This window comes from Plecotus auritus (assembly GCF_963455305.1).
Source record: "Plecotus auritus genome assembly, chromosome: 3".
In the NCBI taxonomy this organism is placed as follows: Eukaryota; Metazoa; Chordata; class Mammalia; order Chiroptera; family Vespertilionidae; genus Plecotus; species Plecotus auritus.
The window spans coordinates 146,443,667-146,465,867 of record NC_137772.1 but is presented as its reverse complement, the minus strand read 5'-3'; the positions used below and the strand labels follow the sequence as shown (position 1 = coordinate 146,465,867).

General features: G+C 40.9%; 1 protein-coding gene across 3 annotated transcripts in view; it reads left to right on the top strand.

Annotated features, from left to right (window-relative positions):
* The first annotated feature begins 482 nt into the window (after nt 1–482).
* Nucleotides 483–22,201, top strand: part of TMTC2 (transmembrane O-mannosyltransferase targeting cadherins 2) — a 450,431-nt gene continuing 428,712 nt past the window's right edge. For 2 of the 3 annotated variants that reach the window (XM_080660474.1, XM_080660475.1), the window contains exon 1: nt 483–1,263. In XM_080660474.1, the coding sequence (XP_080516600.1) occupies nt 1,181–1,263 (83 nt within the window). In that variant the 5' untranslated portion in view covers nt 483–1,180. The remainder of the gene's footprint in view (nt 1,264–22,201) is intronic. The other variant, XM_080660476.1, reaches the window with a different exon arrangement.

Below are 22,201 nucleotides of genomic sequence, written 5' to 3'. Positions count from 1 at the left end.
TACATGTCTTTCCACTGACATTCGAGACAACGGTACGCTCGGAACTGAAATCTCCCTCCTGAGATCCTCCCCACCAACCCAACAGAGAGGTCGCGTGTGTATTTGTGGCAACCGAGGCTGCAGAACTCGCCAAACCTGTTCCTCCTCTCCCGGTCCCCAGAAGTCTCCAGCTGACCCGACTCACGCCTGGCAGCGCTTGGGCTGAGAACCAGCCTGTGGCAGGCGCCGCCGGCAGCAGCGGGGCGAGCGAGCGCATCCTCCCTCGATCTGGTTTCTCCTCTAGCTCCCCCCGCAGGCTGGGTTCCAGCCGTCGCCCTTGGGTCTCCCGGGCTCTCCACAGTGAAATCGAAGGTGAAAGAAACCAGAGGAAGGCGGGAGGTGGGTGGGAGGAGCCTGCAACCAGGGGAGGGGATAGTATGGGAGGAGCCTTAGGGCGTCTGGGTGGAGAAAGGGCTGGGCAAACTCGGGAAGGAGGGTTGGCCACGCAGGCGCGGGGGCAGCGCCGAGAACCCCACGCGGGAGCTTCTAGTCTCCAACCACCGCTTCTCACTTCACTGGAGAAGGAAGGGGCTGGGACTGGCAGAGAGCTAATAAAGAGTGAATGAGCTGCAGCCGCTGTGGCGGCCGGAGTCAGCCCAAGCGGCACCCGATCCTTGCGCTCGGGAGGCGGCGAGGGGAGGCGGTTCGTCTTGTCCCTCCCACCCGCCCCTCTTTCTCTCTCTTCCTCCAGCTGCTGGTCCCAGAGCCCGGCTCGGTCCGGTCCGTCTGCCCCCATCCCGCACTCCTCCACCTCCTCCGCGTCCCACTCCTCACCTAGGGCGCCCCGAATTGCCATGGGTTAGGGTGGGGGCCTCGAGCAGCGGGAAAGACCAGCCCTGTGCATCCGCCGGAGGGCGCGTAGCCCGAACGCTGCTCGCGGGCGCTGGGCATGGGGAGCGCGGTGTGAGCCCGCACCCCGGGGAGGACGCTGGAGCTGCGGCGAGGGGCTGAGGTGGAGGAAGAGCGCGTGGATTGGGAGGACCCAAGGGAGGAAGGGAGGGAAAGAAGGGAGGGTGGGGAAGCGAGGGAAAAGTGAAGCTGGGAGGAGAAGGCGGAGGAAGGTGGGGATTGATGCTTCTGTTTTTTGTTGCCGCTGCTGCCCTCGCGCTGGGAGCCGAGCCGGAGGGAAGGCGGTGGAGAGATGATTGCAGAGTTGGTGAGCAGCGCTCTGGGGCTCGCCTTGTATCTGAACACCCTAAGTGCGGATTTCTGCTATGATGACAGGTAAGGGGGTGAGAGGGAGGGGTGACGGGCTGCGTGGGGACTCCGCGGTGACTCTGAAGCTTCCCGCTTTAAGGCTGGAGGTGCCTCTTGGAGGAACTAATCCGGCACCTGAATTAGGAGGCGCGTAAACATTAACACCTAGAGCAGAAACAGTCGGGACGCGAGCGCGCTGGGCGGGCTGAAGGAGTTTGGGTTCCTAGTTTGTTGCAGGTTCTCTCTCTTGACTCTCGGCTGTTGGCAGACGTTTAAATTTCTTAGCGGAAATCGCAGCAATTTGGGAAACTGTTTAATGAACGTATTAAAAGATGTCTTAGGTATTGCTTGGTGCAACAAAAGCACATTGAGTGATTTTACGTCTGGGTTGGGAAGCCGTTCCCCGCCCCCTAATAGATCTTCCCTGTAACGTTTCCGTTTATTGATGGGACGGGCAATTTTATTTCCCGAGGTTAACACACACCTTTGACAGTTGCCAAAATAATGGAAAGAGGATCGTACTCTGCTTCAACTTTCCCTTTTGACGTGTAGCGTACTTGACTTTGAGCCAAGATAATGCTGCTGATGGTCTCTCCTCTCTCCCCTGACCTTCCCCCCTCCCCCGCCTCTTTCACTAATCGATGGAGTAGCACTTTATAAAGGCCTGGCTTTCATTTCTGTTTGTGAGTTTCACATTAGACATTAGTGATTCTTTTGTGCTAATTGGGGAAGAAGACGCCCCTAGAGACTGAAGTTGTCTTCTGCATTTGGGTTAGTTTGGGTGGCTAATGAGACCTGAACTGTGTTGTCAAAGAAACTGCATCGATTTCTGGAAAAATGTCATAGTTGTGCTCGTGGCTCTACCTATTTTTTAAACGTTGTTAGTGTTTAGAAACTGATGAAAAGCTCCAATAGCCATTAGGGAAAATTCCAATTTGTGTCTTTCCAGTGATTTAATCTGATTACAATTAAAACAGATGCATAATTAAAATATATTAGGGAGAACAGCACGCCTGGCTAAACTTATTAACTGTCCTGGGGTGTTTCATGCTCCATTGAAATTAAACTATCCAAAAAGTGAGCACAGATTTACTTTGACAGCTTTTCAGCAGCCTCTCTGGGCTGTGCAAAGTGAATGGTTCCCTAGGGTCAGGGCGAGGCAGTGAGTGAACTTAGGAAAAGTGGTTGATAGTGAGGGGAGGTGAAGGCAAAATCTTCTCCTGGTAGTAATTAGCCATGTTCTATATTCTCTGGTGTGCCCGCTCTCTGACTAAAAGCATGTTCATGGATGTATACCTTCAGTCAGCGAATTTTGGTTCACATCCACATGTCTATTATGAAATCCCCCGATAGTCCCTGCAAAGACATCCAGCAAACCCTTCTTAATGCATTTTATATAGTGTCTATCAGAGACTAGTTGCTAGGAAGCCCCTGTTAGACATAAACTTTCCCTCAATTTTTAAGTAATGTGCAGATTTTAGCAATTATGCTACATGCTCTAAGAAATAAGTGGTCTGTGAGAGGGGCTGCTTCTGTTCCCTCCAATTTTGTTTTACAAAATTGTGCACCTGCTATTTCTAGGGTAATTGGAAGAAAAATCTCTTGCTTCTTTTCACAAAATAAGTTCAGGGACAAATCTGGACAGTGACTGGCTCTGTTGGGGACAGTTCAAATAGTAAGCATTTAAACCAAGAATATTCAGCTTATGAAAAAGTAACTTGCTGTAATATTGTAACTTTTATAGATCACTGTGGTAAATCAAGCATGCCCTTGTATGCTACTGTTTTTTGCTATCTAGTTCTTTGAAAAGTACTTGTCAGAAGAAACTAGCCTGTTATGGTTAAAGCTGAAACTAAATTTTCATGTACATTTTTTCTATAGACTTAGTGCTTATTTTGTGTTTTTTAATCATCAATCAGAATTGTTAGGCCTTTGTAACTTTAAGGAAGAATGGTGCAAGTGTGATGATAAATTAGTTGTGCTTTGATGGTGGACAATTGCTATTAATTCTCTACATGCTATAGTTTGAAGGGAGTGTCAGATTTGCTGACCTCTACCTCGCTACTTAGATGAATTTAATGGATGATTTGCCCATGTCATCTAGTTGATAGCATGCTCAGTATATGATATCTAGATATTATATATGACATATGATATTGAGGGTCTGTAAATGCAAGTTATACTTTTGCTACAATTTGAAGTGTACTTTAATTTTCTAAGTGGCAGACCTGCATATGCAATCACATACTCCTGAGAGTATGAAGTCTTAAAAGTATCAAACTTGTGTTTGTTTGTTTTTTAAATATATTTTTATTGATTTCAGAGAGGAAAGGTGAGGGGGAGAGAGAGAGAGAAACATCAGTGATGAAAGAGAATCATTGATAGCTGCCTCCTGCATGCCTCCTACTGGGTATTGAGCCCACAACTCGGGCATGTGCCCTTGATCGGAACCCGGAACCCTCAGTCCAAAGGCTGACACTCTATCCACTGAGAAAAACCGGTTAGGGCCAAACTTGGTTTTTATGTGTTTTCGTTTTTATGAAATCGTGAAATACATATAAATAGGATCATGGAACTTGGTGTCTGGACGGCATGTTCAGGTGATTCGGTGCCAAGGTGCACTGCAAGTTGTAGCTTTCAGATATGGTACTTTCTAACTACTCTAATCACTAGGGTGTGAAGGGGGAAGGGGGCTGGGAGTCAGTGGGAACTGTAGGATGATGATAATGTGTTTATTTCCATCACTCCATTTCAGACTACAAAGGCTCAAGTTTAAAACGTTGTTTAAACTACATCTGTGGATTCCGCTGCCCCCCCAGGAACTTCTGTGAAATACAGCTCTGTGAGGAGGGCTGTGCTGGAAGCAAAGATATGCACTCAGGGAGGGAGGTGGCTCTTACGCTTCACTTGCTTAACTAAATCAAGACTGTGCATTTTAGCTGAAGAATCTGGCATTTACTGTAGGAGGGCTTTATATTGCTTCAACTTAAAAATTATTGCTGTGGTACTTCTCAAAGTTATCATTTCTTTTAAGTATAGTGATCAACTTTACTTTATAAACTATATATATAATTACTTTCAGTGTTTGATGTACTTTGGTTGAAATTAAGTGGTAATCTGAAACGTTTTTATAGCAAAATCAATTTCCCTATGGTAAAATTTAATATTTCACAAGTTTTTCTGTGCTAAACTCAAGAATATGGCTAGGATGTGATGAAACAAACAGTAAAGGAGTAGAATTCATCCTATCTGATCAAAAAAGCATATATGGTTTCAACGTCATCCCTCTTCCCCTTGCCTTCAATCCAGTAATGACTGTATTGAATCTTAAGTTGTGGTTAGAGTAAAATTGGAATTATAAATGTGCATTCTTTGCCAGACTTTAAGTCATGCTGCATATGACTTCTCAAAGGACCCTCTTATTTTCTGGAGAAATTTGGTGTTTAGGTCAGTGGAAAAAACTGGCTGACCCCAAATTCTCTGCTCTCTTATGTATTTGGCAAGGATAATATTACATCATTTTCCCTTCATCCTCTTTAAAAATATTACTGTTAATATGCTTTGCATAGAGATAACACTAAAAGAGGAGTCAGTATACTTCAAAGCAATAGAAGTAAACCCTATTGTTTTGTAGTCCAATTTCATTTTGACTTACCATCTAATTGAAGGCATTTCCTTTAAGTCATATAACTAGTAAATAAGATACTGCAACTGCTACATGTTTTCATTCTCACATGAGTAAAATAACGCACTCGTTAAAAAAAAAGTCAATTTGAGGTTTTGAAAGTGGGAAATGGATTTGTGGCTGCTTTGAACATTTTTTTCCTTATTGCCGATTTTGCATTTGTTAAACCCAACCATGATCATTAACATTACCTTTATGTTTCTTAGCTATTCCATTTTGCAATAATTGTGTGAAACTTGGAGAAACGACTCCATGGAAGAAATTTCTGCTCTTGAGTTAAAACTACTCCAAGCTCTTAATAGCACATTCCTAATTTAGTTTTTCATTTGGGTACAAATGTAAATCTTTATTTTTATGGAAACACTAGTTAAGACGTTTCTTCCTTAAAGTCATTGATTAACAATATTTTAAAAGAAGGAATGGAAGATTTAAGGCATGTTAACAAGTTTTTTAAAAACTTTATTTTCTAAAGCTATTCAACTATGCCTTCTCCTTGGTCTTTTAATGTTACTGTCAGTTTGGGTTTTTGACCTGGTATGATCCTTTGTGAAATGATCAATCACTCTGTTATCTTGCCTCTAGAAAGTTCCCCTGAATAACTCGCCTTCAACCAATATGTCATTGGTACCTTAAAATTCTAGTGTGTGCAACCATTGAAGGGATGCCTGGTATTTAAAGTATGTTTACAAAGAATTACTTATAAAATCAAAGTAAAGAAGGGAGAAGTTTGCTTTGAATCAAAGGATATATCATCAAGACTATACTGAAAGAAGCCAATGTGTACAAGAGTGTTTTGTTTTTTTGACTCTAATTTCCTTCCCAGTTTATAAGACACCAAAAAAAAAAAAAAAAAAGCAAGTGGACCCAATTCATAGTTTATGAAATATTTTATGTGACATTTTATTTTTTAGCTGTTTTTGATTGTTTAATCAAATCTGTGTAGAATTGGTTCATTTTGCTGAACAAGTACATCTCAACAGTAAATTAAAATTAGGTGAAGCCAGTAGAGACCATTTTGCCTCACCTCCATTGAGACTGCCACATGGGGATTAGCTATCAAATGACCCAAATACAAGCACCGGATGGACATTTACAAACGCCATAGGGAAAATTGCTTGCCAGCCATCTGTCTCTTAATGGTTTCCATGTAGATGTGTATTTTTTGGCTGTATTATTATATATTCAATTTACATTGTCTTGTCATCTGCACTTCGTTTTTCAGTGTTATTGTGCCCCTGTTGTAATTCTGAAATAGCTACAACCTTTTGGATTCCAGTATGAGATAGGAGAACGATTTGTCTCTCTCATCTCCTTGTTGCTGTTTAGCATACTAAAGGCACTTGTTTAAAATGCCGGTGATGGTGCAGCTGTTTGTAATAGGCAAAGGGTACATTTTCTCTAAAACAGGCACCTTCGTAAGAGGAAGGGGCCAAGTCTACCCTTAAGGCACTCTGAAAAATCAGGGCTGACAAGCCTAGTTTTTTATAACTTTACTAGAGGCCCAGTGCACAAAATTCGTGCCCGGGTAGGATCCCTAGGTCTGGCCGGTGATTAGGGCCGGACTGGCGGGGCGATCAGGGGGCCCCCTGCTGGCACCCACCTTGGCTGGCCTGGGGCCTGCAGGCAGCTCCTGCATTCAGTGTCTCCCCCCTGGTGGTCAGTGTGTGTCATAGCGACTGGTCATTCCACCAGTCGTCTGCTGTTCGGTCAATTTGCATATTAGACTTTTGTTATACAGGATTTTTCTCACCCAACATGGTTTATACCTGTTACATTCACTTTTAAGATTGTTTGTCTCTTGGAAGATAATTATTTGATCAGCTTTGGGTACTTATTTAATAGCTTCACAAAAGTGGCAAGTGTGGCAGCCTTGATGCGAAAGAAAAGTGGGTTGTTGATTGTAAAGGCCTCTCCTCTATGAGCAGCTGTCCACACTTAGAGCCTAGTTGAGGGGAAAAAAGTGTAGAGGCATAGCACCAGGAACTGCACTACCTTCTGTTTTTTGTAGGATGAAAAAGGCATAATATTTTGAGTAATTACAGATGTAATTATGCGCATTGGTTTCTTTGAAGATTTGATTTGTATGTGCTTTTGAGGAATAATGACTACATTCAATAATTCACTAGTTATGAATATTACTAGACATGGGCTTCTCATACATATGGTGCATAATACAAGCAGCAGCTGTTCACTTGTCAGCAGCATCCATACCTGTCTTTCCTTTCTTACCTGTATTGTAGCAGGTACTACAGAGTGTTTGAGAGTCTGATGGTAGACTTACAAAAATGCCAATAGTTTGTCCTTTAGCACAATTTCACTTGCATTTACTCATGTTTATTTTGACTAATACTCATATTTTAAAACTTTTACTAGGACTCTGTCAGCTTCTCTCCCAGGACATTGGTACCCAGGATCCATGGTAGATGGTTATTCTGGGTCTGGTGCTCATGGGCACTTTATTTGTATGTGGGGAAGCTTTAGACTACTTCTCCCAAATGTCTCCTTTCTAATGAATTGTCCAGTCAGTTGTTTTCCTTGGAGGTTTGTAGCTGCTGAACTCTTGGAGTTAACTAGATTTGCCTCTACTGGTCATAGGGATTGAAGGCTTTTGCCTGAGAGAGATGTTTTGGGGGATGTATTTTTCTAGACAGTTAATTCTAACAAGATGCAGCACTATTAAATTTCTATTGATCTCTTTTCCTCCTCTCTGACAGTTTACCTTTTCACTCACATTTGACAGTTCCTCTGATATTCAAGGTTTCTTAGAATAAAGCTATACATGTTCATTTTAATATTTTAAGAACTTTTTGGGATTCCAAATTTGGGTTCAGCTATGACCTTTTGTCTTTACAGGTAAATGGGAAATCACTGAATAAACCTATCGACTCAGGAGAATTTTGAAGAAGTCAGGAACACAAATGAGTTGTTTTTAAGGCTATATTGAGAGTTGCTGTTATGTTTTTAGAGTAGTATATTTTTGTTTACAAGCATTTCATAAAATGCAGTTAATTTGGTCAACTAAAAATGATTTTATGGATGAGAGGGAGAGAGATTTTGATTTGCTCATGACTAAAAAATTAATATGGAAAATTCTAACTCCACCTCTAGATTCCATTTTATTGTGGAATTAAATTATATGAACATTTATTTATTCCAAGGCTATATGCCTGCTTTGTTGCTGAGGGCCGTGTTACTGTGTCTGTTTTAAAAGTGCTGTAGTTTTTGGCAGCGGAGATGCTATTTGCTTATGGTAATTTCATGTAAGCTTTTGTTTCTTGATTTCTTTGCCGGGCATTGGTGATATCAGAGTGAGGCAGGGTATGAAGTGTGGCGTAGCATGCAGTTATAATCAAAGAGACTGACTAAATTACATGATTTGTCAAACGAAACACACATCAGTGCCCCTGGAATAGCAGCTGTGTGCTAGGTGCTGTGCCCAATGGTTTAATTAAGAAACAATGAACAAAAATATTACCATGGGGTAAAGGAATTTATTGACATTTGAAACTGAAAAAAGTCACAAGTTTTGGTAGTTAGTGAAAGTGCTTGTTTCCCTAATTGTGGTTCCAGAGACCATTGCTTTCTTTAGGAGTAGAAAATTTTGATTGTCCTAGCCTAGAAATTCTCCCTTGACATCATTTAGGGGTATTTTAACTTCAAAGGATGTGTTGTTTGCTGAAGAGCGGCCACTGGGGCGCAATATGGCTTGACATTTTGAGCAGTGTTAAATGATGACATGGAAGTATTTCAAACAGCCATGTTTCCACATTGTTTAAAAACCCAGTGGGGAGAATGACAGTCCGTATCCCTGCATACTTGGAATTCTTTGGGTATTAATTTTAAATGCAGTTCACAAGTTTGCCTCCTAAAAAATAAGTTTAAAAAAAAAGGACGAGTAAGGCTAGTAAAAGTTTTACGGCTGTGTGTTATGAAATTTTGTTTTCTTTTTTCAATGGCTTATATGTGTTCTGTAAAGAGACTGAAAAGATGCAGACCACAGCCTTGTTTTTTTTTTTGTTTTAATCTGTCCATTGGGTTCTATGTTAGAACACTGTTATAAAGCATGTTGTTAATTCTATTATAAACTGAAGATTATAAAACTAGTCTTTGAGAGAGGCAGGCAAGGGGAAACACTTTGGGAAAAGTAAACTCTTGTGTTTGTCAGTTTCCAATTTAAGCGAAGGCACGCGCACCCTGCTTTCTTTTCTGTTACCGGTATCTCTTGGGTTAAAAATGAGAGTCAGTAGTTTTACTCTTTACAAGGTCAGTGCTTGTGAAAGTGACATCCCTGCAAATTGTGTTCTCACCGGGGATTGCCTTAGGTGGTGGCGCTAGAGATACAGTCACAGGTTTGACCGCTTTTCTCAGTCTGGAGGGACATTTGCCATTACCGAGCCATCTGGGAGAAGGGGTTCTTGAGGTAGAGCTAGCACCTGCGATGTTCCTCTGGGGACCTTGCTCATTGTTTTATAAACTGCCTTTTGGCTACGTCTGCCTTTCTGTCTTCAGGTTTCTAAAGGTATAATACATACTAAGCCTGCTGCCTTGGATTGTCAAAGATGTCTTAAGGTAGAGCACGGGGATCCAAATTCTCTGTCAAGTGTACTTCTTTTAGAACAGGATGTTCCCCCTCCTCCTCCAATAATTAACTACAGGACTGCTCTCCCAAAGCAATTGAAAAAGCTCATTTTGACAAAGAAAGCTTCCTGTGACAAATTTTCCAACTATAACTTTGCAGAAGAAAAGTTCTCAGATGATGAAGAAGTTTAATCAGGCAAAAAGACATTTTTATTTGCAGAAATGGGCCCTTTAGAGGGAAGCAATTATTTATAGCTGATGTGAAGAAGTGGTATACCTGAATCCATTTGGTAAGCCTCATTTAAAATAGGAAGGTTATTGTTATTCTGTTGAAAGAAAAAAAAATGGTGCTGAATAGTCACTGAACTTATGTTAAAGAAATAAGCTTTTACACTTGAACCCACTCTCTAGGGATATGGATTGGTTTAACCAAAGAAAAGTGAATTTAAGATTTGAATTAAAACCTTTTAAAGACAACACTGTGCAGCCTGAAAGCACTGACTGTAGTTTGCCACATGGAGTCTTCTATTTAAAAAATATTCTTTAGTTTTAGTTCCTCCATCTGTCTATGTAAGAATCTTTGTATTTTTTCTTTTGAAAATAGAGGTGTGTTTTGCTTTTGTTACATGTTGAACAGAAAGTGAAATTTCACTGTTTTAAAACCTCTCGTATGTCATCAACCTAAATAAGGTAAGCCGTTACTATGAGAAGGTCTTTAGTAGTTACTTTCAAATTCAGAAATGATATTGAGGATGCCTGGCAGGCCTTGTCCTTTCTCAGGACTTGCCCCCTGCTTTCATCCTTTGATATGGACAATTGCCTTTTTAAAAAAATCTTTCAAAATGTAGTTTAAATCCCCAGTTTCTTTGAATCCAATTGATCTCCCTATGCCTGGCTTAAAGGGCCATTGGTGAGCTGGGCCTCTTTCCATCTGGTGTGTGTATATATTTCTAGATCAGTCTATTAGCAAATCACTTGGGGTTGTGAAAATGCAGATTCTGCCTGGAGTGGGCCTGAGAGCCTGCATCTCTGTCATTCACAGGTATAACAGATGGCTGTTGGTTCATGGACCACACGGTAATAAGAGTAGTAAGGCTCTATTTCATTTAAATGTATTGCACATCGGCTCAGTGTGTTGGACAGATACTTAGATACTTGGAAAGGTTACCTAAACTCCTGGATTAAAAAAGATCAAGGATAAGGTACCTCTCTTCTTTGTATGAGGCTAGCCATTTTATTTCATCTCTCTCTGTTTTGTTCAATCACATCTCCTTTAAATTGGTCATGTGGATTAGAGGTATTGTGTGGATTTTGAAAAGGTAGAGAGCCTGCTGAAACCATAGGAGGTGATCTCCATGGAAATACCTGTCACCATCTTGTATTACAATGTTATCTTCTTTGTAACACTACTGTGGAGACAGGTATTGGATGCTGATTTTGACAAATAAACTGATAGGCGGTCACCTTAGGCTTATGACTTGAATAGATGCCTTAACTGAGTCTCCATAGTCAGGGCCTTCATTAGTTTGTGCTTTTGTTAAACAATCTCTTGTAAGGGAATCTGGCTTACATTGCATGAAGGCTTTATAAATTACAGGGTGGCAGCAAAATGTAAGTATTTAGGAAGCTGAGAGTGGAAAAGCTAAAGATTTATTGATGATAACCAGGCACTGGGTGATGCTATTAGGTAAAGGTATCTACATACCAGTAGAAGTAGAAATGCTTGGGCCCCTATGTTGTTTTTTTTTTAGCCTGTTACATGGAACCTTATCATTTGGGCACTTTGGGGTGTTTCTGAATGAGTGAATGCCCTATGATTCTGAAAATTTACATTCCTACTTAATAGGAATATTTTTAAAGAGCTCATTCTAAAATGAATTAAAATTATTCCTTTCTTTTTAAAATACTGTTCTGTGCCCTAGCGGCAGTTTTGCAAACAAACATTAGGCCAAGATAGGAGACTAGAGTTATAGTCTTGGAGTTAAGTATCACTTTACTAGCTAGGTACTCCAGCCACTCATCTCTCTAAGACTTGGTGTTATAATTGTTCAGGGAGTGAAAGTAGCAATAATAACTGCCTACCACAGAGTGGGGATCAAATGAAATGTTCTCTGTGTGTTTTAAAAGCTTCATGGCTCCAGATTTAGGTGTAAAGAGTGGACGAAAAGGGGCCACCTGCTCACCTGACAAGCTCAGGGAAGGCCCATATAGTGGCCTTAAAAACTCAGAGACCTATCCACAAAGGATGGTCTGAAATGAAAACATTTTTAATTGAAAAGCAGTTTATGGTAGGTAGTCGTGTCCTAGGCTAGCATCTTCCCTGACAAAGGTAAATCTTTACCCGAGCCTGTTGTCTTTTTGCATCTATGATAACATATCGTTGGAATGTCAAAGTAATTTTCCGTTTCCCAGACCCCTCAAAGCACAGGCACTGCTAGGGGGACCACAAATAAACTCATTGTTATTGAGTTAATTGTTGACTGTTAACTTACCTTGCACCCACCTAAGTAAAAGAAGTATGTCTTAATTATTTTCATTTTATCCAACCCCAGATGTTTCCCCACTTTTTTTTTTAATATATTTTATTTTATTTTTTTTAACAGAGAAGAAGGAAGAGGGATAGAGAGTTAGAAACATCAATCAGCTGCCTCCTGCACACCCCATACTGGGGATGTGCCCGCAACCAAGGTACATGCCCTTGACTGGAATCGAACCTAGGACCCTTGAGTCCGCAGGCAGACGCTCTATCCATTGAGCCAAACCGGTTAGGGCTGTTTCCCCACTTTGCTTTCTCCTGTCTCCCTAATCTATCACCAGTGGATTTCATATAACGCACTTACATCTCCTCTTTTGATTGTAATGTATAAAACAAGGTGCAAAACTGCCATTCTCCGGAGCATTATCTCAATCCGTTGAGGTTCTGCTTCCCAGCATTTGTCAACAATCTGGCTCAAATAAACTCACAAAAATTCTTCACAGGTTTAAATGTTTCTTACATTAACAAGCGTGTTGGACCAGAGGCTCAGTGGCTCCGTACAGTTGTATCTGACTCTCTTCTCCCCTGAGAACGGAGCTGTGTTCTACTCCATGTTATTGCTACCTTTTTCTCTCAGAGTCAGTGGAACTCCTACTGTCCCAGCTTCTGTTGCCTCTCCCCAACCCATCTCTGCTTCTAATGTTCGACGCCTCATTGCATAAGCAGTTCTTCCTCTCCTCCGTTTCTTTTCTGTGCTTTCCCTGTGTGTCTTGTCTCTGTGTGAAGGCTTACTTTGAATAGACCTTCTGGCCAATCTGAGTCTTTCCTTTTGCAGGGTAAAAGCACCAATTACAGTGCACCGGGTGTAAATAATGTTTGGTACTTTGGTTCTGCTTGGCAGGGTGTACTCATGGTCTCCCTCTTCAGTGACAACTCTTTTTCTTTTAAGAATATGTTCAGATTCAGAGCAGTTCTGGCAGCCAGTGATTAGAAAAGCAATATGTCAGATAAGCTGTTTTTTTCCTCCATTGACTTGTTCATGTTAATCAGTCCTGTATTGAGAATTTGGAGTAAGTATGCTTAGCACATGTACTAGATGGTCACATGTCATTTCTCAACAGTTTGACTCAAATAAATGCCCAAAATGGTAACATCTAGTACCTAACCCTGGTGATACATTTTTGTAAGTAATTAGAAAATATTTCTTAATTTTAGACCCTTTCAATCAACAGAGTGACAATAAGTAAAAAGATCACAGGTGTATGGAATCAAATAATCTAAAGATCTAATCCTGGAACTATTACTTGCTTATTGGGTAATTTTGATTGTGCTACTAAGACTCTTTTAGCCCCTGTTCCTTGTTGTATATAATGGGGGCAGTAATAACTACTTAATACAGTTGTTGGGAGAACAGAATGAGATAAATTATATAAAGTGCCTGGTCCAGTGTCTGGTGTCCAGGATAATTATTAAATATTTCTCTTAAGAAATTTTTCATTAACTCTATCGCTGATAGCTTAAAATCACTGTATAGTAACATCTGAAAGTATTATAGAGCATCATAAAGTATTATAAAAGCCAATATTCAGAATTTAAACTTATTTCTAGTAGTATTTAAGTTAACAGTTCAGATATATTTACGATACCTGAAAGGGGTCAGTGAACTCTATTAAATAACTACTAATTTTTGAATTTAATTTTTATCTTGAGTTACAAGTTTGGAGAAATGATGTTGAAACTTGAGCATTATACACACATGCATACATGCATGCACATACCCACACACATGCAAATTTTGCCAATAAAATGTTTGCAGTATATACTCTATTCAAAGTACATATGAAAAACAGAACTAGGATGTCTTCTATGTTCTTTACCATAATTGACTTTCTTTGTTTTTTTTTTTTTCTCTTAAATATATTTTATTGATTTTTTACAGAGAGGAAGGGAGAGGGATAGAGAGTTAGAAACATCGATGAGAGAGAAACATCGTTCAGCTGCCTCCTGCATACCCCCCTACTGGGGATGTGCCCGCAACCAAGGTACATGCCCTTGACTGGAATCGAACCTGGGACCCTTCAGTCCGCAGGCGGATGCTCTATCCACTGATCCAAACCAGTCAGGGCGACTTTCTTCTTTGAGTTAGATTATACTGCATAGTAGCATATGCAAAATTATAATTTCTTAGCATCTTGTAAGAATTGTTTCACTCTATGAAGTGTATCTAGACAATGAAAAAACTTAAACAGTGAAAAACTAGAGTTTTTGTTGGTGGTAAGAACAGCACCAGGTATTAGACCAGTGGGGTCAGACCAGACCTGGGTTCAGCAACCTCAGTACTTGATTTCTGGCTAGGAAAGAATTCAGAGCCAAGACTCAAACTATAAGAGGAAGTTTATTTAGACAGTCACAGGGTAGAAGAAGTGAGCTGCAGGAGAAATGGGCTCAGGAAACAAGTTACAGAGGCAGAAGAAGGGCCCTTGGGGCTTAGGAGAGAGGAAGGTAAAGGTGATGTGCCAGGGGGAGGGGGGAGAGAGAGGAAGGGAAGAGAGGGAGAACACCCTGGGTCCTCCATCCTAAGGGTTTTTAAGGGTGGGATTTTAGGGGATGTCAAAGGGGCGGATCTCAATAGAATATTCAGTCATGGTTTACACTGATTGGTGGGTGCTAGGGGGTCATTAGTCAGTGCAGTTCTGATGTCAGCCAAGAGATCAGATGTCTGGTTTTGCTGCTTTTCTGGAGCTGAAACACAACTGAGGCCTCAATGTTAGCCCTAGGGTTGATGCTTAAGGGAGTGGTCAGGCAAAGGCCCACATGGGAGTTACTTGGGCTACTCTCTGGCCCCTTGTTCCTCCTCTAAGGGGATCTGCCACATAACTAGTCACATATGAGGGAAAGAAAGGTCAGGAGAGGGTCTGAACTGCATGATCAGTGATGTGAAAGGTCAGGGGGTCTAAATCCCTAGACCAGTTATGTTGAATTAAGAATTAGCCAAACCGAGTGATCCACCACTTATAGAAATATATATCCTAAGAATCCTGAAATGCCAGTCAGAAAGAATATGCACACTAGTGCTGCTTACAATAGCTAAGATCTGGAAACAGCCCAAGTGCCCATCACTAGATGAGTGGATAAAAAACATGTGGTGCATTTACTTCATGAAATAATATGCAGCTGTCAAAAAGAAGGATCTCTTACCCTTTCAGACAGCATGGAGGGACCTAGAAACCATTATGCTAAGTGAAATAAGTCAGAGAAAGACAAGTATCACATGAAATCATTTATATGTGGAATCTAATAAACAAAATAAACTGACGAACAAAATAGATCCAGAGAAATGGAAGCATGCAACAGACTGATGAATTTCAGAGGGAAGGGGGAGGAGACTGGAAGAGAGTAACCAAAGAACTATATGCATAACCATGGACAGACAATAGTGTGGTGAAGGCTTGAGGAGGGGGAGATGTGGGGTAGAGGGAGATGGGGGGAAAGAAGAGGACATCTGTATTATTTTCAACAATTAAGATTAAAAAAAAAAAAAAAAGAGCCCCAGTTGGTTTGGCTCAGTGGGTAGAGTGTCAGACTGAGGACTGAAGGGTCCTGGGTTCGATTCTGGCCAAGGGCACATACCTCAGTTGCAGGCTCTATTCCTGGGCTTGTGCAGGAGGCAACCAATCAATGGATGTGTCTCTTTCACATAGATGTTTCTTTCTCTCTGTCTCCCTCCCTTCACTCTCTCTAAAAATCGATGGGAAAATATCCTCATGTGAGGATTAACCAAAAAAAAAAAAGCTAAAATCCCAGGAATACTTTTATGTACCTTCTGTTTGACAGCAACCAAAACTGATGCAAAAAGTTCTGTTTGCTTTTTGAAATCTTTTCTGGGAAGTTTGTTATTTTCTCTCATTAACTTGCATTCTTACCAAGACCTACAACTTTCATTAATTTATTTTTATTAATTAATTTATTTATTTATTTATTTATTTATATCTTTTAAATAAATGACTGTTTTTTTTTAAATGTTATTTTTTATTTTTTATTTTTTTATTTTTATTGATTTCAGAAATGACGGGAGAGGGAGAGAGAGAGAGAGAGATAGAAACATCAATGAGAACGAGGGAGAGAGAGAATCATTGATTGGCTGCCTCCTGCACACCCCCTACTGGGGATTGAGCCTGCAACCCAGGCATATGCCTTTGACCAGAATCGAGCCCTGGACCCTTCAGTCTGCAGGCCGACGCTCTATCCACTGAGCCGAACCAGCTGGGGTTTGCATTAATTTATTTACGGTAGTTCTACATTTAAGTATATTGATCTCTCTCCTAATTAAAAAAGATCTTTCACATGTTAACATTTTTCTAGTGATTTCCTATACAAAGGAAACATATAACCTTGTAACTCTAGCACGTCTTTTTTCCATTTTTATTCCCCTAGAAGAAGAAAAACTTTTCTCCCCCAAAGTTCAGGTAAGCTAAGTATCTTGAAGGCCTACCATATTGATAATACAGGTCTACCATATTTTTCTTTTTTTTTTTTTTGTTTTCGTTTTAATTTTTTGATTTTTAGAGAGCAAGTGAGGGAGGGAGAGAGAAAAATAATTTTTTTTGTTCCACTTATATATCCATTCATTGGTTGATTCTTACATGTGCTCTGACTGGGGATCAAACCCACAACCTTGGGGTATCAGGATGATACTCTAACCAACTGAGCTATCCAGCCAGGGCCACAGCTTTTTCTTTAAAGTCAGGACTTGGCTCTAGTTATTCCCTAGGGTCCCTGCCATCTGAAAACTGGTCACAATTCTAGGGAAATGGGTTTGGGTATATTTGCTTGAGATATACTGGTATATTTGAAATTTGGGGGCAGTTGGTAATGTTTTAGGTAAAACATTGGCCATATTGCCACACATACAATGGAAAAGGAAGTCCATTAACACAACAAACCCTATCAACTCAGTCACAATCATCATTTTATTTCTTGGGTTACCTTATTCTCAGTTGGAATGTTTACTCCGGTCCTATTGATAACTAAATTCTAACAGCAAGTGGCAGCCCCAAAAAGAACACTTTTGGTTCTTGTTGGACTGCAGCTTAGTTTTCTCTAGTGCACATCTGTTCCTTGGAACATTTTGAGAATATTCAGGTGAAAATTCACCCAGTATTTTAATAAACCAGATTCTGTTGCTGATGGGTTTTAAAAAAATCAATCATACTCTTTTTAATTTAGCAAAGGAAAACAACAAATGTCTTTTGCAGGATGGCTCACAACTCTCTGGAATTAATTTAAATTAGTACAAGAAACCAATCATTTAGGACCTTATTAGACACACCTCAGCGGTTGATATTTAGAACTGAACGAAAAACAAGAATTGGATTTCTCCAGGGCGACGGATTGGATGGGAAGAGTAAGTATGATATCCCTATAAAATGCACTGTGGCGCAATTGAGAAAAGTTGACTTGAAGATTTTGCTCCTTTCTTGCTTACGCTGCTTTCCTTTTATGATATCAAGGAGGGATGATTATGCAGAGATTTGGAGGAACTTCTTTTTTTGGGGGGGAAAGCAGGCACTGCAGTGAAAGACGGGTCGTTTTGTTGGATACCTTAGTGAACTGAAATCAGAGCAGCAAATGGTTGCTAGCTTCTAGAGGTGAATCATTGGTAGAATGGAGGAAGTCTGCTGAATTCAACTCTGTTTGTGGTGGTAGCTCTGTAGTGTTTTAAAAAACTCTTCAATATATTTTGATTGCATGCTGAATTTTTGGTGTGTGAGTTATAAAATAGCAGCTTGCTTGTATTTTAAAAAAAAAAAAGACTACCATAATAAATACCCATATGCTCATCGTTGTGTACTTGGAATCTGAATTCTGAGGATTTATTTTTTTGGGGTTGGGGGTTGGTTTTATTTTTCCAACTGAAGCCTGAAAGAATTAGTAAAGTTAATGTTAAATTGGACAGTTTATTTGTATACCAGAGGCCTTATAGATGAGACCATGAATGTCATTTGAAAGTTAAAATTGTTTTTAATACTAAGCATAATCTTAAGTTAAATTTTTCATTTTTATTTCTCTTTGTCTCATCATTGTTTATGAAAAGTAATTGAAAATCAAGTTCAAAGATTTCCTGTAAATCAATGGATTTGATAAGAACATTATTTGGCTTGTTCTCTAAACCTCAATTAAAAACTTAAACACAAACACTTAGCACAGTTGTTTTTTCTTTAAGCATCTTATATAAAAACAGAGTAAATGTTTTGCATGCAGCTTACCTACTGCACTTGAAGGAATTCTTTGTGTCTGCCTGCAAGCCGTTTATGTGTTCAGAAAGACTTTCACCAGGATAGGCGGAAATTTGTAGAAGTAGGCCAAAGTAACACTCCAGCTATAATTGAAAACTGGAATGGTGTTCTCCCTCAAAATCTTGAGTAAATGGAAATTAACTTTGTAAAATACTGTTGGTTTTCATTTACTTCAAGAAAATTATTTGTATTTTAAGGATCCTCTCTCCTCCCCCCGAAAATTACATCAGTTGCTGCTAATTCATTGGCACTCTTCACAAACTAACTTCTATTCTTTATCAACCTTGATAATAGAAAAGGAAGGAGATGAATGGAAATTTAAAAAGCAGCGAAAATTATAAGTAGATAATTGTCCTTCAACACATGTCAATCAAAAGTTTTAACAGTGTTTAGCAATGACATTGTGAATTGTTTTATTGTGTATTCTGAGCACTTACCTTCCAGGCACCAAAATGACTGCTGTTACTAGAAGTGATGGGAAGGAAGAAAAAGCAAGGGTATGTTTACCCTTTAAGTAGTCTGATTTCTGCAAATTATAGTGTAAAAATATGATAATTCTATTCAGAGTTTGGGAGAAAGATGTGAATGTGGCTTATTTTAAATTCAGGAAATTAGCTCAAATAGGCATTGGCCTTTGATTTAAAAGCGTGAAAACCACCCTTATCTAGAAATGTGCTATCTCTCCAGAAACCATCAGTGTGGGACGGTTTAGCTCATAGCATGAATAGTATTCCTGTATCCCTTTAGCAAGCATTTGTAAATGCTTAGCTGTGTCAGGAACCATGTTAAATATTGGGGGCGCCCACCCAAGAAGAAGATGCAGTCCACAATATTAAGGAGCTTAGGGTCTGGTGGGGACACCAAGTAAACAAATTGTTTGTCTAAAACGGAGACATGCTTATGATTCTGACTGAGTAGGTAAGAGGGACACTTGACACAGACAGGGAAGGAGAGGTGAAGGAGGCACTGTGAGAGCTGACTTGAACAAGGAAGAATTAATTTATTAAAGATGTGAGAGTGGGAAGAATATGAGGGGGGAAATGTACAGGAAGAGAAAGGCCTGGTGTCTAAAGGGCCAGGACACAAAGCTAGAGGAGAAGGTAGGGGCGGGGAGGGAAGATAGATGAATTGGCAAGGTAGACAGGAGCCAGGTTGGGAAGGCCTTGTTCCACGATGAAATTTGGAGAATTGTTTGAAGTAGGGTGAAATCCAAAGCAGAGAGACCAGAAAGGTGTCCGCTATAGGATTGTATTGGCTATGTAGGATTATGTATGATCTGTAGGATTATTGTAGAGGATTTGTATTCCTACCAGTGGTCAGGGTTTAAATAAGGTGGGGACAGAAGTAAAAAGGGAAACTGGGTGTATTAGAAATGGAAAGGCGAAGAAAACTTGATCTCACTTAGTGACCAGCTGATGCTGGAGGCTTGGAGGAGAGAGGGGAGTTAAAGACGGTTCCCAGATTTCTGTCTTGGGCACGTGGATAGAAAAGGAAGCACACAGTAGATCAGTTTGGGGTGAAGGAGTTGGAAGGATGTGCCTGGCTCCCTCAGCGAGTAAGAGGAGAGTTGAGATGATGTGGGGCTTTGGAGTTTGGTGTGCCTGAATTGCTGCTTTGAACGGTTACGGATACGTGTCGATGACCCTTGCTTTTTGCTAGCATATTATTTATTTTGATAAGAAGGACTCTTGGTTGTAAGTGACATAAGCCCATTCAGGGAAAGTAGATCTTCTTGCTTTTCCTAGTGCAAGAGCTGTGATGAGGCCACGAACACTTCCTATCGCTCTCAGTCTGGCTATCCTGGTGATAGTGGCCATGATGGCTTCTTCCCTAGCTCTCTCAGACATGCCTCACGGAGGCCCTTGATTATCCTGACTTCAGTTACAATTTTATTCCTGGCTCGGGATAAGCACAGTGCCAGGCTAGGGGAATGGTGGGGCACTTTGACTAGACCTGGGCCATGCATGTGGCTGAACTTACGGTCTGGCAGCTGAGTGGGGAAGAGGCAGGTTTACCTGTCTCACATCAGGTGCAATAGGTTCACCACAGGAAAGAGAGGCTCTGTGAGAAAGAAAAGCAAGGTGCTCTGGGAAGAGAGGGAGTCCACAGATGCCTATGAAGCCCATGAGTCTATTTCTAGTCTAGTCTTAGTGCCCTTGAGCGTTTGAGTAGTACTCTTTGGTGCCAACTTGATCATAAATGCAATCTTAGAAGTCATGTGACCTTACTCCGTTATGAGGTGGTCGCCCATATGAAGTAGACCATTTATATAGGCGTGTGTGTGTGTGTGTGTGTGTGTGTGTGTGTGTGTGTGTATTTTGGATTATAATCCAGATTGGGTATGGGCACCATGGTCTCTGGGCAAAATCCGTCCTGTAGCTTGCTTTTAAACAGCCATACCCATTTGTATATATATTGTCTATGGCTGCTTTCTACAGTAGTAGAGTTGTGTGGTTCCAACAGGCACTTTGGAGCTTGCAAAGCGTAAACTATTTACTGTCTGGCCCTTAAGTGAAAAGGTTTGCCATCGCCTGATCTAAATGGACAAATATACTTTTAGAATTCTTCTAGAAACCTTACTGAGATTGCTAAGAGCGTATCCGGGCACTTTCAGGGTTTTCCTGACATTAGATGGGACAGACAGATCAAAGATGTAATTTAGGAGTTAAAGCCCAAGGTCAGACTTACCGATGTAAAACGTTACCAACTTCCCTTTCTCTTGGACGACACCACAGTGAGTACTGCTCGGTGATTCTTTGAGGAACTTGGCAGTGCTGCCCGGGAGTCCAGGACAGCAGTAAGTGTCTAGATGGCATGGTCCCACATCTCTGCCAGCGGTACGCGATTTGCCCCTCGATCCTGAGCAGGTTGGTGAGAAGTGTGTTTCCTGCCAGAGTAAGTCTGTATGTGTCTGCGCCATTGGCCCCTGCCACGCAGCCCTGGCGGTCACGTTGGGCCTGCAGGAAGTGCCTGCTGCTTCATCTCAGAGGGGCGGCCTCCAGGATGCTTGCGTGGCTGTTTGTGAACCTGCCCCCCTGCCTCTGTAGCCACAAGCCTGTGTTTCCAAGCAGTTGTTGCCCAGCTGTCTGCTGCTTTGTAACATTGTTTCAGGCTCGGCTTCAATGTGCTCTCCCAGGGTTTTGCTTGACCTCCCGGTGGGTATCTGCCTTGCCTTGGCTCAGCTCTAAGCAGCTGTTTGGTATTCTTCTGGTATCCATTTTCTCCTGCCGTCTGCGCACTGGGCTTCATTTTCTGGGATTGAGGTTTTGACACCTGCAATGTGACTCTGCGTCACTGCCTGGTTGTTGACAGCCTCGTCTTCCTGCTTTTATGTTCTTTGGGCTCCCCAGGAGGCAACCTTGCTAAAATGTGCTCAGTAATGTACTGCCCCGATACCAATCTTTTTCTTACTGGCATAGAAAAAGGGCATATGTTTCTGCTTTGAACTGGATTGCCATCATCCGCACTCTGAGAGTCCCTGTTTGTCAAATAGTTGCAGTTTGGATATGGTTGTCCTCAGGTAGAAAAATCAGTGTCAGGACCAAGAGTGCCTACTGCATAGTCATATATGATTCTTGTACTTTTAGAAATATGGTTGGCTGATGGGGCTAGAAGTGGGGGTTTTACAAAACAGTAATACCTGGCTTTTCAAAATTTGTAGCTCAAAGGTTGGTTTGCAGATTTAAAGTAATACGTACATGTATTCTTATTGAGGAAAATGCTGCTTTTGGTGTTATTTTCAGTAGCAAATTTGAAAAATAACTAATTATCAATGCATGTAAAATGAAATTGTAGGACCTGATAAATGTACTGTATTTTTAACCAACAGGTACCTATTTTTTTACTTTAAAACACCAAAAACAATATGCTAATTTGATTTTCAATAAGAACCTATTAAAAATTCTTAATTTGTAAGACAGGTAGTAAACA